The sequence below is a fragment of the Eucalyptus grandis genome, chromosome 2, assembly GCF_016545825.1.
Source record: "Eucalyptus grandis isolate ANBG69807.140 chromosome 2, ASM1654582v1, whole genome shotgun sequence".
NCBI classification, from domain to species: Eukaryota; Viridiplantae; Streptophyta; class Magnoliopsida; order Myrtales; family Myrtaceae; genus Eucalyptus; species Eucalyptus grandis.
This window is the reverse complement of record NC_052613.1, coordinates 50952394-50966896: the sequence shown is the minus strand read 5'-3', so window position 1 is coordinate 50966896 and position 14503 is coordinate 50952394. Positions and strand designations below refer to the sequence as shown.

Here is a 14503-nt window from a genome sequence, read left to right as displayed (position 1 = left end):
GAGAAAGAGAGTAACCATGTCAATTGGAAGAATCAAGATGGTTTGAATCAAAGATATGACTAGTTGAATTAAATATCGCCCGATGTCCGACCAAAAAGGAAAAAGAAACATCATCTGATGAGATTGTGCAAGGCTTTTGACATTGCCATTAGACAATTGGTTTACTTTCTTTTAATGATGTGAAAAGTTTATAAGGTATGTACTTTAGAACTAAGTATTTGGTGTGGTTCAACCTAGAAACCGAATTGAATCGGCTGATTTCTCTTTCTAAATTTTTGAAATCATCTTTAACCAATTTTGATTCCAGGTTCAAAACCCTATACCGAATCAAGAATAACCCTAATTTCTATCTTTTAGACCCATTGCTGCAACCTCTTCCTCTTTCTCTATTTTCACCTGACGAATCTGTTGCACTCTTTCTTTCTCTTTCGCTTGTTGCTTAATTGCTCATTTCACGACTTTGTCTTACTCTCTCCTTCTCTCTCATTCGTTACTCACCAGTTGTACCTTAATCAACACGAGGTTTGGGTTTGTTCTTTGCTCACCAGTTGCTTAGGGCGCGTATGTTTTTATTTCTGTTCTTTTTCTGTTCGGGAAGTAAATAAAAAAAAAAGTGTTTGTTAGAACAATTTTTGAATAAAAAAACGCGTTTGGTAAACTTGTTCGGAAATAAAAAATGAACGTAAACACGTTTGGTAATTGCATTTTATTCTTTTTTTGTTTCTTTTTTTTTTTAATATTTTTATTTCATTTTTCATTTTTTCCTTTCTTTTTCTTTTTTTTTCTTTTTTCGGCGGTCGCCGCCTCCGCGACCAATGGCCGACGGGGGGGGGGCTCGACGGGCGAGGTCGCCGCCCTCGACGGCCGGGTCACCGGCCATGGCCGAGGCCGGCGACCGCGAAAGAAAAAAAGAAGAAGAAAAAAGAAGAAGAGAAGAAGAAGAGAGAGAAGAAGAAACGTTTTTCAAAATTGTTTAAACAAGTAAGTTTTTTTTTTGTTTTTTTTGTTCTTTTTGTGTTGGGAACAAAAAAAAAAAACAAAAACGCAACTAAACGCATTGCTCTTTTTTCTTTTTTTGTTCGAGAACAAAAAAACAAAGAACACTTTTTTAGGAATAAAAACATGCAGGCCCTTAGTCTCTCACTCTCTATATCTCTCCCGTTGCTTAGAATTATGTTTGTTTTGAGGTGATTTTAGTTGCTTAGTATCGTGGTTTTGAACATTGGATATGCACTTTCAAAGAGAGACATTTTGTCCCCTCTTTTTAGATAATTCAACTAGTATATTGGTCATGCAATTACAACAAATAACGATCTGCCTTTAAACCATCATCTAGGTTTTAAGCTTTTGATCATAAAACTAATACGTAAAATTTATTATTTCAAGGAATACACCAAAAAATAAAACAAAAATTAAGCCAGTTCCTAAGTTGACCCTAGAATCTGACCCAATTCCAAAGCTAATAAGATTGGTTTCGAATTCTAAAAATTGGATATCTAATCCGACAATATAGATAATCCTACCAACCTCGAAATATGAAATCGATCACCCTTAATGTAAATGTTAACAAGTGATCATGACATTGTAAATCAATTATTTATTCTTGTTGTGGTGGATTTTCTTAACGAACACTTCGAAGGGACTTAACGTGCCACAATTGTGAAAGTTTAGCAATTAATATGCTAATCTCTCTCCTACCATGGTAATTGCTGTTTTCAAAATCGAATTAGTTTATAATATGTTATATTTAGCAAGTGTTTCCATTTCAGGGGTTTTTCTTATCCGCTTCCAGTCCAGACAGATAACGAAAAGGCTTCGATCTCTTTTAAGTAATTTAAGTCAATTTAGTTAATCAATTACACGTACTCGTGACTTCTGCCCCCCGCACGCACGTCCCACGGTGCCTTAATTAGTTGTCACGCTTTTCCGCAGCATTGGTTCGTTGCTTGCCCCACTCGCTCTCGCCTTTGTTTTGTAGTACACTCTCTCCTCCCTCCTTCCCATCTCCTCGCTTTGCTTCTCGCGCGCGCTTTTTCTTGTGGCCAGTACCGTTTCGGCTCTCCCATTTTGTCCCAGCTCGCGCACCAGCTGTTCGACGAAATGCCTGAACCATGCTCTCCTTCAATCCGGCTTCCCCCCACCTCCTCCTCCTGCGCCGCTTCTTCCTAGACGCCGGCGCTCCCGCTTATCCGCCTCCCGTCGTCCTCTTCGTTTTCGACGCGAGGACCGGGAGGAGAGCTCGGGCGGCGGAGGTCTTGACGCTGAACCTGGCCTCGCCTTCGAAGAGCGGTTCGCTGCCGGGGATACCTGATTTCGGGAGGAGGAAACGTCGTGCCGTTCGTGGGGTTTCTGGGTTTGCGAGGGGGTGGAGGAAGAGGAAGGGGAAGGGGATTGGGATTTGGAGGCTGAGATTTTTGAGTTCATGAGGGATTCTGGGAACCCCGACTTGTTCCCCACCAAGAAACAGCTGATTGATGCGGGGAGGATGGATTTGGTCGAAGCTATTCTGAGGGAAGGTGGGTGGCTTTCGTTGGGCTGGGATTTGGATGGCGAGGACGAAAGCGGGGTTCAGGATGACTGCGACTTTCGGGATTTCCGGTCTGCGAATTTGGACGATTTCGACTACGGGGTACTTCAAGAAAGGCTTATTATAAATCAGGAGAGCTTAGCTTTGGAGGGCAACGGCAGCACGGGGGTTTCTCCATTTTCTTCTGATATCTCTGGCTCAGTTTCTTCGTCCTGTGGATCAGTGTGAGATTCTTTCGTGATTTCTATAGCTAACAATTCTTTTTTCTCTTATATATCTCGCATGCTCTGTAGCCCTTGCAAAGTTTGAGAGGATTCTAGATTGGCGTTGCGTGCTATTTCTATATCTAGAGCACACAATAAAAAAGGGACATTAAGCTGGGGAAAGTGTTTATATCAATTTTATGTGGCCAGCGAGAGGCTTCAGATTAGAATTTTAATATGCAAGTCTGCAGTTGTGTCGATCTTGTTCTTCCATTATCCTGAAGTGTTTTCATCCCAGTCTCCTTTGTTAGCAGAAAACCCACTGTTCCTCTCCCGCCTGCATCTTCTCTAAGTTGCAATCTATTGTCATCTATCACTTCCCAAGTTCCTAGTTTTGAAAATTCAAAGAGACATTGACATTTGCTTTTGTCAATCAGCCGATATCATGTTGTATTATTAACATGAGCAAGTGTGTGTTTAGCCTTTGTCAGCATCACAACTGTGACAATGAATTTTTGAAACTTCCTGAACTTTTTCCCCCCCAAAAGAATAATGGATAGGTTTTAACTATAAGTGATATGGGAAATGAGGTGTCTTCTAGTGATTTTTTTTTTTCTTTTTTCAAAGCAGAAAAACACCTCACATGAATAACCAGAGCATGGATATAATTCTAGATAACTCATTAGTGACATGGAATCATAGTTATGTTTCTCTATGGTGACCTAGAGGTCATAGGTTCAGATCATGGAGATAGCATCTCTGCAAAAGCAGGGTTAAGGTTGCATATGTTTAACCCTTGCCAAACCCCACAATTTGGAGCATTGGCCTTGGGATGCCCAAAAGCGACAGAAGTGGGGTAGTTAGAACTTTGTTGATTGACAGAAACCATCGTCCTTTGAGCTTTCTTCAAGACATGAATGAGGGGTGGCTTAGGTGATGAAATTTGGGAAACACGGGAGCGCTACCATTACTGATAATCATGGCTTCTTTTGAACAAATGGATGATGAAGAATGCGACCCTTATATTCTAGGAAAAATGAACTATTCCATTAACTTATGAATCAACTAGGATGTGGGTCAAAACCCAAACATTTGGTCCAGATAAGATTGTTTGCATGGAGTATGGAGAACTGACTTACCAGTCCTGTGAACCACTAAGCCAATGCCATAGGATTAGAAGGTGTTTGGTGTTCTATTAAACAGCTGCGTGGTCAAGGTTGGCCAATGAGACGATGGGACGATGGGGAATAAGCTTCATCGTCGAGAGGGAAACAGACCAGGCAGGTGTCAGCCCCCATACATGGTCTTACGACTTTGCGGAGACCTGTGTTTTTGGTACATAGTCACCCGGGCACGGTCATGCGACCCCCTTTGTGAGGAGGCACCCTTCTCCCGAAGTTACGGGGCTATTTTGCCCAAGCAGATCAAACTAGCCTGAGGGTCATTCTCTACTCCTCAAACTATCCAAAGAAGCTGTTAATAATGTTCAAGTCATACAGCCACAGTTTATCCAACGGAATTTGGTTCATGTTTATTTAGGACTTAAAACACAGATTTACTGTAGAAGAGATTCTGTTTAGGGGTTGTTAGCATCTATTATGCCTGCAGGTGAATATTTGAAATTTCCAAATTGTACAGCACTACTTTATTTGCCCCTTTTTTACTTATAGCATTAGAAAAAGATGCAGTATCATGAATGGTTATATATTTTGTTGGATCCAAATGGTCTGCTAATCTCATTAGATTAGCTGGTGGATTTTCGTTCTTTGAGCTAGTTGCGTCTTTCAATCTTTTTATCCACTTCTACTGTTTTTCTTTTCGTACAGAATATAGGTTGTGATCTTCTCAACCGTCTCAAATGTACATTTCAACATTTTAATAATTTTCCACGAGCTTGGAAAGCTGGACAAACAATTAATATGATCAGCACTATCTCTTACTGCAGGGGATCTTTATCCGAGGATAAGTCTGGAATAGAAGGCATATTGAGTCGGTTGGAGAAAGAGAGAGATATGACATTTGGTGTTGGATTGAGAGGGAAGGGAAGTGATGTTAGAGATGATTGGCTTGGCAGAACTCAAGCTGATGAAGTATGTCGATTTTGGTTGTGGATTCATTATATTGACATTTTTATCTAGTAAGATATTGTTTTGGGTATGACATGATTTCCTTCTTCCATGTTTTCTTATGATGAATCAATGCACAATTAAATGTGCTAGTGAAATTGCTTGCCAGAATGTCTTTGAGGTTGTATAATGTCATAACTTTGAACTGCTCTGAATTTCAATAGGAGGCTCTTCATTTCTAAAGGCATGCTTTTGTGTATCCATAAGGTTCTAAAATTTCTTGTTTATGCATGTTATCTTGTAAAAGACAGTTGCTAGATGTGAAAGTAGCAGCGAATCCACCTCATTAAACTCCAAGGATATCATCAATGAGACAGGGAGAAATTTCCGTCAACACTGGACTCCCTCAAATGTTCATATTTCAAGAAACTTGCTTCAGCCAGATACATGGAGAACGTGGAGTTCTCAGAGGATCGGATGTGTAAATCCAGATTTTGAAGGTGTGCTACCTAATGTTTTGAGGTGGGAATTTGGGTCAGGTTCTTGCCTTTTATTGTAAGTTAATGTCACTTTCTCTTTGGTGCAATCTGCAGCTGCTGAAATAGACGTCACAGCAAATAGAGTCGATAAAGAAAAGGAGCTCAGAAAAAGTGATATTCTTAAATTGAGAGAGATAAATGGTGGTCCTATGGATAGACAGAAAGAGTCTAACTTTTCTGCTGGAGAAGGTAATCACAATTTCATAAAGGATCGACTTCAGCACTTAGAGTTGGAGCTTTCATCTGTGCTTAGTTCCTTGAGATCTAATTCTACCACGGATGAACAGGAGGTGAGTAATTACAATACGGTGCTCTTTTTGTACATAAGCTTTTCTGTTCTCATCCGTGCATAAGTTCTCACAACTTCATAAATATTGCTTCTGGAATACTGCAGTTGTGGTGGAGATTAATAATCACGTGACAGGCTTACACACCCAGCTATCTTTCATGAAATGCTTGTTTCATCTGTCATCCACATGCACTTGTTGAACTGATCTAGCTTGTTGTAGCATGGTACTGCAACGGGTACATCAATGGATAGTTCGCTGAAATGGTCTCGAGCTAGGTGTATTCTATGGCTCAAACATTCTTATGTGAGCTACTGAGCTTCATCTATATGGCAATAGGAGCAAGTTTCTTTGTTTTTGTATGATTCTAAGATTGTAGATAGTTTCACTTGATCTGTAGTGGAAAGGTGCATGTAGTGCAGTCAACATCAGCTTTTCTTCTGTTCAAATGGCAGACTCACTTGTTATGAAATGAAATGCATTAGTATTAATCATTTTTATAAGGTACTTATGAAGGCTCAAGTGCAGTCAGTGAGAGCCAACCTCATTTCTCCAAGTGAATGGACTGAATTTTCACTTCAATGACTTATGTTTCCTAGGTTGAGTGATATTATGGGCTCTTCATATTGTGAGGAAGCATCTCCAGAGCAAGATGATCTATCTTTCCAGATCTCCATTTCATTTTTGTCATGCATTGTTTTTCTTTTGCAGAATCTGGAGAGCGTCGCCGATGACCTGCAAAAACTTTCTGATGCTTGGGAGTTTCAAGAAAATGAGATCATGAATGCCAAAGACAAATTGCGTTCTATGCGTGCAAAGTTAGCTGTTCTTGAAGGAAAGATGTCTCTGGCGATAATGTGAGCTAAATTTCTCTTCAGCTGACAGATTTTTCCTTTTTCATGATCCTAGACAATAACCTTTTCAATTCCTGTTACTCAGTGATGCTCGCAAGATTGCAGAAGAGAAACAGAGGAGGATTGATAATGCTTGTAGAGCTCTACGACTTCTTCGGACGGCTTGCGTAGTTTGGCCAAATTCAGCCACAGAGGTGCTTTTAGCTGGGTCATTTGATGGTTGGGCCACCCAGGTTAGTTTTCATCGTTGGGATCTATGTAGTTCATGGTAAACTTTGGAGTAGTTGTGAAATTCTGTTGCGAACTTTTTGCTTGCACCGTATATTTGCTTTGAGCAGTTTAGCTACTGGAGTTATCAAAATCGAAAATTCTTTATGAATATATGAATGAAAGTTACTGAATCAGAGTAGGCAGACATCATCTATGAGCTAATTATTGAACTTATATGCAAATTTTATGTCATTTTAAAAATATTTTACTGAGGCATTTCCAGAGAAGTGGAACATTTTGTTAGGATAATGACTCAATTGACAAAACCACCAGACACTTAAGTTTCCTAGGAGAATTGCCTCATAAACATTTAAAAGTATCAGGAGGGACACTTGGGCATTTATTACATCATGATTTTTCTAATTAGTTTGTAGATCAAGACAATCAATTTGAGCCATCTCAGAATTTATTGTGCTTAATTGGACGGCCTGGGTATTTTATTAGAACTGTCAAACTATGCATGTAAATTGTCAAAAATGAGACTTTACAGAGCAGATTGTGAAACGAGAGAAGTTTGGTACTTTGCAAGTATCGCTTCACTTAAAATGTGACATTTCTATGTCTTGTTCAAAGCTAGTATGGACTGGTATTCAAATCGTTGCAGATGTGATAGGCAGTCAAATTAGAATCTACCTGCAATAGCATGGTATAATGCCCGTGGAGCTCTAGTTGTGGCATATATATGAGTTTTACATTTCAGTTTTGCTTGTGGAAGTTTGGTACCCTGGCCATGAAAATGCCTCATGGCTTCATATCCTTTGCACCCAGATGGGATGATATCGAGTGAATCAGGCACATGGATTGATCTTTGTTACTCATAATTTTCAAGTTTATTAAATTGTTGTTTCATCCATGCTGAGTAGGAGCGCAAAGCATTTTTGTAGGATGTTATTATCTGTGCGGTCAATGCATGTCTGGTCCATCCTGCCCCTTTTCGCACAGTCAACCTTTTGTTTGAAGCATCGGTGATTTTCAAGCCTTTGGCGTCTTAACAAATTTAACTTAATAATGTTTCTTCTTTTTGTCTCTGTGAAAGTTTCGTTTTGGTCTTAACATTGGATCTAAACATATCAACTCGACTAATCCTCGCCAATGCGCATATTATCCCGTCATGTGCACTGGTTAAAAGAAAGGGGGTCAGGATCCACTTTATATGAGTCGAGAAGTTCTTCAGACTTCATGCTTTTAGATTTATGTTCTGTGGTTCATACATAAGAGTAGCTTTCTCTAAATGATGCTCTGTAGAGTAATGTGCTTCATTGCAGAGAAAGATGGAGAAGTCGAGCACCGGAGCTTTCTCCGTGTGCCTCAAGTTGTATCCTGGAAGATATGAGGTAGGTCTTCTCTCAGTTTAGTCTAAGACGGTCTAAAATTACAAGCAGTTGCCATCTCTGGACAAGCTTCACAACCTCCGTGGTCTTCCTGATGCAGATAAAGTTCATAGTTGATGGAACATGGAGGATCGATCCATTGCGGCCAATTGTTCATAACAATGGATATGAGAATAACTTGCTTATTATCACATAGCCATCCAAAAGAGAGAGCTGACACAAATATTTACACGAGAAGATCCATTGTCTTATAACCAATGGAGGGTGATTACATAGATCCTTCTGCCTTTTTCGTTTACACAATTGTAAAGCTATGCCAGGCTTTTGATATGTATATATGTTAACCACATTGATTGGCATCTTATTCTAATGAAGGAATTTCTATTTGTTTCTCTGGGAAAAGAACTTTCCCATCTTTTACCTCGTTTTGATGGTACGGTCTTGAACCGAAGTTTGGTTGATGATATTAATGAGTTAGTGTCAAAAAGTCAAGACTGATGCTAACATCTGCAAATACAACTATCCGTACATGGTCAAGCCTGCGCAAATTGCGTAAGGAAGAAAAATGCCAAAACCGAATCTGTTTCCCTTGTCTTATCAGTCAGAATTGCATTGTCGTTGTGGAAATTTCCCTCCTCATCCTGTACATCTGTAGTATGATTTCTATAATTTGGCAGATCGATGTAACGGATGCCTTAATAGTCGACAGCCAACAAATTGACTAATCATCTTGATGAGGACCATTCGAAGTGCGACTCCTTATCACAAAGGTAAAGCCACTTCCACAATAAATACTACATTTTGCCCAATGATCTGGAAGTGTGTGGCCTAGACTCACTTGTTGAGGTTCAATCCAATCGCAAGTACTTCCCAAGCCAAGCTGGCCATGCTCACCCCATCCCCATGTCATTACTTCCATATCCTCTGCATTTCAATCGGTACGAAAGCAAGGTATTAGAATTTGGAAAATGCAAACGTCTCTTTCTTTTGGAGGAAAAACTAACTGATATCTTGCCTGTCACTAGAGCCGAGTGTTCAGCTCCTGCAGCAATCTGCATGACCTTTTTCCCATCAAGACCAGGAACTCTCTCTAGAACCAATGCTGATACATCTGCCAAAGCAAAAGGCAATGTCAGTCTTCAAGATCATTATTACCAAAAAATTTGACAAGGGCTAGTAGCGTCAACTTGGACAATTCTTCTTTTTGCGCCTTATGATTAGTAATTCATGAAGTAAAGTCTAGTTCATTAAATACTGTGGGATCATATCAGTCAAAGATTTGCACATTTCTCATGTAACTCATCTCAAAGTGCAGTACCGGGTCTATGATTGATCAAGCCCAGGTTCTCTAGATTGCCCAGAACACCATGGCGATTGCCTCCGAGAATTAAAGCTTCACCACCATCTGTTTGATAAATACGAACATAAGGTTGTCAATGATGCGCTGCCGAGAAATGTCATGAATAAATAGGCTCAAGATTGATGCAAAGGTGACATGATGTACCCGTTAACACTAATGCGTGATTCCACCCAAGTGCAATCTGCTTGATCCGCAACAGAGAAGGCAACTCTATAGGAGAATGAACATCAGAAAAGCCAGGGAACCCCCTTCCCCAAGTGTATACTCGTCCACCAGCTTGTAAGATAAATCAAACATGGGAAGAGAAAAAAAAAAGGTACTAATCATCCCCCTATCCACACATAATTACATACATAAATGATGAAGAGAATATGTGATCAAACAAATCGAGCAAGACGCAGTGCAAAGTACTCACAGGATAATGCTGCGCTATGATCTCCACTAGCAACTACACTTACGATCTCAATGTTCTCCAGTCCTTGGATAGCCTGAGGTAGACTGGTCGATCTTGTTCTATTACTGGTAGGACCAAGCTGACCACGTTTGCATGACCCAAATCCATAAACTCGGTTATTGGGATCGCCTGCATGAATAGCGTTTCATTCATAAGGAAAACGAAAGAAAGCAAATCGAAACAATCATGGCCGACTAGCCAAGATATTTCAACAGTCAATTTCTACTCGAGTACTTGATTACTCAGAAGAATAAGCCTTTGTGGAGTAGCTGCCTCTTCCCAGAAAATGGAGCATCGTCCATTCAAACGGATATCAACTCTTCGTACCTTTCAACAGGACAAGTGAATGGCGCATGCCGCAGGCTATCTGATCGACGTGCTTAGACAAAAAATATGAGACCTCGATGGGAGAGGAACACGACTCGAGGTTTCCGTGACCAAGCTGACCAAACGAGCCATCTCCACAAGTAAATAGGCATCCGGTATCTATGCAGGGAAACAGAGCAAAAGATGAAATTCAAGAAAAATCAAAACTCGAACCTGTACAGGGTACATAGACAATCGAATCGTGGAAAACACAGAATCCTCGTCACATTCGATGAATTTATTAATGAGACTGAACGAGCTCAGAAGTGAATTGGTGTTCTTCAATTATGCCAATTAGTCTATGAAGAACAAAAGCTAATCACCTAGAAACGCCAAAAGCCGCCATTGAGATAAGGGAAGAAACCTGAGACGAAGCCAGAGTGGCTCCAACCAGCAGAAACGCCGGCGATGCAGTAACCCTCCAGGGACGTCACGGCCTTCGGCGTCAGGCAGTTGGTCGCGGCCTCACCGTGCCCGAGCTGCCCGGAGCTGCCCCTTCCCCAGCTGAACACTCTCCCACCTGTAAAATCCCAGAAGGCGAATGAATGCCTCGGAAGGGTAAAGTCCAGAAAAGCGAGACGACGTCGAAGAGGGAGGCGAGTCGAGTCGAGTCGAGTCGAGTGGAGTACCGGAGGACAAGGCGATGACGTGGGCGCCGCCGCAGGCGAGGAGGGAGATGGAGGAGGGGAGAGAAAGAGAGAGGAGGCGAGGGAGGTGCTCGTCGGCGAGCCTGCCCGTCCCGAGCTGACCGTCCGTGCCTGCCCCCCAACTCCACACTTCCTCTTCTTCTCCTGCTGCTGCTGCTGCTGCTGCTGATGATGACGACGGTGATGATGCTTTCGTTGCTTCTTCCATTATTGCCTTCTTCTTCTTCTTCTTCTTCTTCTTCAATGGTTGGCTCCATTGGTCACAGCTTCAATTGCGACAGAGAGGCTCTGCTGAGTGTTGGCCCATTCATGAGGATTAAGAAGTCCTCACTCCTCACTTGGATTTACAGGCCCAGCCCCGATTAGAAATGCTTCCGTCGTTTAATTTTCTTGAGGCAGGTGATATTTTTTTCTTTTTTAAAGGATTATACTTTCACTGAACCTCTCTTACATGTCCTTTTTGCGAGTTCTCTGTATGTTCTTCGACTGAACCGGGTACGATGAGCAGCAATACGCTCTTACCAATTTGAACTTGGATGGAGAATATACTAAGACAATAAGTTCACGGGTCTATCATCTTACGAACTAAGGAAATAGAACGTCTTTCAGTTCGAATTTCTGACATCCAGTTCGAGCTCTTTTCGTATTACGAGCACTGTCGGGAAAGGATCAAGCTCATCTTCTTCCCATCCATGAAAGAATCAAGTTCAGCCCCTGCTAACTCATCAGGTTTGTTCTCTTCTTCCTCCTCTCGCCACTGTATTTTGCCGGGGATGTGTTCATGAATATTATCCGTATGTGTTCAAGGAAACACATGAACGCAACTTCTTTTGCCTATGTTCAACTGTACTGGGATGCGGAGCCATAGACTTGTGCTGGTAGATGTAAAGGCGACTACAATGGCTCAGGAGCAGCTTCAACCACCCTCGAAACACCCCATGTCATTACATTTTTCTGGGGAGCACAGATGGTAAAGTCATAAAATGGGAGGATAGAGGTAAACTGCGAATGAAATGGTTTGCGTTAACACAGATAAACCATTAGGAAAGTAGGTAGGAACAGGATTGAGAAAATGCACTAGTACAAGCAGTCAGGAGTTCAGAACTCGGCGTGATCACTAGGACCTTGAAAATGTAATCCCCGAAGAAAAGTTTGTCATGCTAATTGGGACCTGCAATTTTCCTTTCGAAGCACCAAATGGATGGAGGGTCACATATCAAAAAGGGTTCAAAACGGAAGACATGAATCCATCATTCATCACGGTGAGGCAACAATCCTGCCAGCGTGCTCCACAGAAACACACAATGTTGAGAAACATCTTCGACCTTTTTGTTTATTGCGGCAAATGCCATGTCCAGACATCCTGCTCAGAGCTCGCATGGATATATTAGATTACTCGGTGAAACTAACTTCTGGGTGACCCTTCTTGGCCCGTAACTCTCTTTCAGGAGCACATTTTCAACTGAAAAGAACTGGCATCATGGCAGCAAAAGTAAAATGTTGGTACACCTCGACTGATGCAACTTCGACAGAATTAAACATTCCATTCTATTCAATATGGCACCAAACACAACTAATTTACATCAGAAAAAAAGCAATTCAATTCAACCATACAGACAGAAGCTAGATAAATAGCCCTGCTAGTGATGCTAATACAAGTAAAGCAAAGAAGAGGGAATTATGCATTTCTAAGAAACTATGAAGCATCACAGAAAAAGAACCAACAGCTTGTCTAACATCTCCTAATTCTCGATACCTGCACCCCCTGCTCAACCCAGGACTAACTCACTCGCGTATCTAGAGGATGTCGTCGTAAGCTACGATTCCTCTGCCTTGGAAAGGCGTCTCGAGTGACGATTCACCGCCACCGCCCTTTTGAGAATTCACTATAGTCGAAGCGAGCTTATTACCCCGTCCGTGTCTGCTCAGAGGCACCTCGGCTCGCAAGAGCTTCGACGTAGAACCATTCTTCTCCTCCTTCGCTCCGACACCGACTCCAACTCCTTCCCTCCATTTGGCGAGCGTATCGGTCGCCCATAACACTTGCACCTGCATCCAATTCCTCATCTTGAATCACAGGAGAGCCAAGTAACTCAAAGCACAAGGAGGTAAAGTTTGGATTTTTAACAAGTGCACACTACGAAGACATAAACAGCTGACTTTCGACTGCATTCGAATGTCAAAATTCACGCTCAACGTCTCGCACCAAAATTCAAACCAACCAAGCCAAAATCAGATGAAGCGCCGAATTGCGCCCCAAACATAATCAACCCGCACTTCATCACACCCCCGAGTAGAGAACTAGGCCAAACGGGAAGCGGCAAAGGGAAAAGAGAGGGAAAGAAGCTACCTTCTCGGAATCGACAAAGTCTCCGAAAGAAGGGTCGCGGGAAGCGGCGATGGCGGCGTCGGCGGAGTCCTTGGACCGGTAGGTGACGTAGCCGACGCCGTCGCCGTCGATGCGGATGCGGGATATCGGGCCGTACATCTCGAACTGGGTCTTGAGGTCGAGGACCGAGCTGCCCGGGGGCAGGCCCATCACGACCAGCGCCGGGGGAGGCGACGGCTTGGGGGCGGGCGGCGGGTCGTCGGAGGCGGATGGATCGGGGCGGGGGAAGGGGCGGCGGCGCTTGGAGATGGGGAAGGAGGAGGCGGCGGGGCGAGAGAAGTAGGGCTTGTCCCTCTTGCGGTTCATCGCGTCTCCGGCGTCGTCTTCGGGCCGACGAATCTCCGGGGAAAGGGCGACGGCGATGAGAGGAGGTGGCCGGCGGAGGGAGGCTGGCGCTCGTCTTGTGCGGCGGAGCGAACGGACTGGCGCCGGAAAACGAGACAGCTTGACCAGGTAAACGGATACTTGATTAACCGAACGTTTTGAAGAAAACATAAATATTAAAAATAAAAGTAAATCTTAAAAGTACTTCTTTCTTTCTTTCCCTTCTAAGTGCAAGGACAGTTTTGACTTTTTGGCTCCCGTTGAACTTTTTCTTTTTTCTTTTTTCTTTTTCCATTATTGCAGAGTGCATTTGATTCGATTTTAAGATAATGTCTTTGGGAATGGACTAAAAGAGATTTATGAAATACAAGTAGTTTTTAATAAATTTCATGTTAAAAATACGTAAAGAACAATCCTAATGTAAATGCCATTCGATAAAAGCTACACTTTTGTAAAGGATGTTTGCTAATCTTTTTAATAAAAAACTTTAAACTATTTGCCAACGACCTAAATTGGCTCACCAGCCATCCTCACCAACAGTATGCCAGCCGCTCGCTGGTTGCTAGTGGGTGACTAAGATAAATTTAGTACTTTCGAAGATATTTGTGGAATTGTGAAGTTGAGTGAAGGCAAAATTAGAGTAAAGAAAAAAGTCTCTTTGCATCATGGAAATGCTGCATTCCATATTATCTACTAACCTATTTTGTCATAAAAGCCTTTAGAGAGCTTTGGTCCCCAAAGCAATCTAAAAATTTTGCCAAACTGCATTTACATTTGCCGAAGGGGTTTGGGGTCCAAAAAGCTTCATAAATACTTAATCGAATGCATCCATAAAATATTTTCAATAAATGCTGGGATGGTTTTGACTTTTTGGCTTTAATTAGAG

At 42.1% G+C, this 14503-nt stretch overlaps 3 protein-coding genes across 4 annotated transcripts; 1 reads left to right on the top strand and 2 right to left on the bottom strand.

Annotated features, from left to right (window-relative positions):
* Positions 1 to 1924: 1924 nt before the first annotated feature.
* Positions 1925 to 8474, top strand: LOC104433597 (protein PTST homolog 2, chloroplastic). 2 transcript variants are annotated; one of them, XM_010046398.3, is made up of 8 exons: positions 1925 to 2751; positions 4676 to 4820; positions 5104 to 5296; positions 5390 to 5625; positions 6334 to 6479; positions 6562 to 6709; positions 7992 to 8080; positions 8178 to 8474. In XM_010046398.3, the coding sequence occupies exons 1-8, from the start codon at positions 2423 to 2425 to the stop codon at positions 8179 to 8181; spliced, it is 1290 nt and encodes a 429-aa protein (XP_010044700.2). In that variant the 5' UTR covers positions 1925 to 2422; the 3' UTR covers positions 8182 to 8474. The 2 variants fall into 2 exon arrangements, with proteins under 2 accessions (XP_010044700.2, XP_010044699.2); XM_010046397.3 differs by having other exon boundaries at positions 1928 to 2751; positions 8012 to 8080.
* Positions 8475 to 8566: 92 nt separating this feature from the next.
* Positions 8567 to 10687, bottom strand: LOC104433600 (ultraviolet-B receptor UVR8). The gene is made up of 7 exons (XM_039306172.1): positions 10581 to 10687; positions 10219 to 10377; positions 9853 to 10020; positions 9582 to 9713; positions 9396 to 9482; positions 9093 to 9188; positions 8567 to 9001 (listed from the first exon to the last, which is right to left on the bottom strand). Exons 2-7 carry the CDS (start codon positions 10244 to 10246, stop codon positions 8799 to 8801), a joined length of 714 nt encoding a protein of 237 aa, XP_039162106.1. The 5' UTR covers positions 10247 to 10377; positions 10581 to 10687; the 3' UTR covers positions 8567 to 8798.
* Positions 10688 to 12419: 1732 nt separating this feature from the next.
* On the bottom strand, positions 12420 to 13786 carry LOC120290292 (uncharacterized protein At1g27050). Its single transcript, XM_039306171.1, has 2 exons — positions 13255 to 13786; positions 12420 to 12953 (listed from the first exon to the last, which is right to left on the bottom strand). The coding sequence occupies exons 1-2, from the start codon at positions 13597 to 13599 to the stop codon at positions 12702 to 12704; spliced, it is 597 nt and encodes a 198-aa protein (XP_039162105.1). The 5' UTR covers positions 13600 to 13786; the 3' UTR covers positions 12420 to 12701.
* Between the last annotated feature and the right edge of the window lie 717 nt (positions 13787 to 14503).

Excerpts from the sequence above, each read along its gene's own strand:
- LOC104433600 (XM_039306172.1), bottom strand. The coding sequence starts at position 10,246 with ATGCGCCATTCACTTGTCCTGTTGAAAG. Across the intron at positions 9,714-9,852 it reads TCATAGCGCAGCATTATCCT|CTGGTGGACGAGTATACACT; the intron begins GTGAGTACTTTG and ends TTATCTTACAAG. Across the intron at positions 9,483-9,581 it reads TCACGCATTAGTGTTAACGG|ATGGTGGTGAAGCTTTAATT; the intron begins GTACATCATGTC and ends TTTATCAAACAG.
- LOC120290292 (XM_039306171.1), bottom strand. The coding sequence starts at position 13,599 with ATGAACCGCAAGAGGGACAAGCCCTACTTCTCTCGCCCCGCCGCCTCC. Across the intron at positions 12,954-13,254 it reads ACTTTGTCGATTCCGAGAAG|GTGCAAGTGTTATGGGCGAC; the intron begins GTAGCTTCTTTC and ends AATTGGATGCAG.
- LOC104433597 (XM_010046397.3), top strand. The coding sequence starts at position 2,423 with ATGAGGGATTCTGGGAACCCCGACTTGTTCCCCACCAAGAAACAGCTG. Across the intron at positions 4,821-5,103 it reads GCAGAACTCAAGCTGATGAA|ACAGTTGCTAGATGTGAAAG; the intron begins GTATGTCGATTT and ends ATCTTGTAAAAG. Across the intron at positions 8,081-8,177 it reads TGTATCCTGGAAGATATGAG|ATAAAGTTCATAGTTGATGG; the intron begins GTAGGTCTTCTC and ends TTCCTGATGCAG.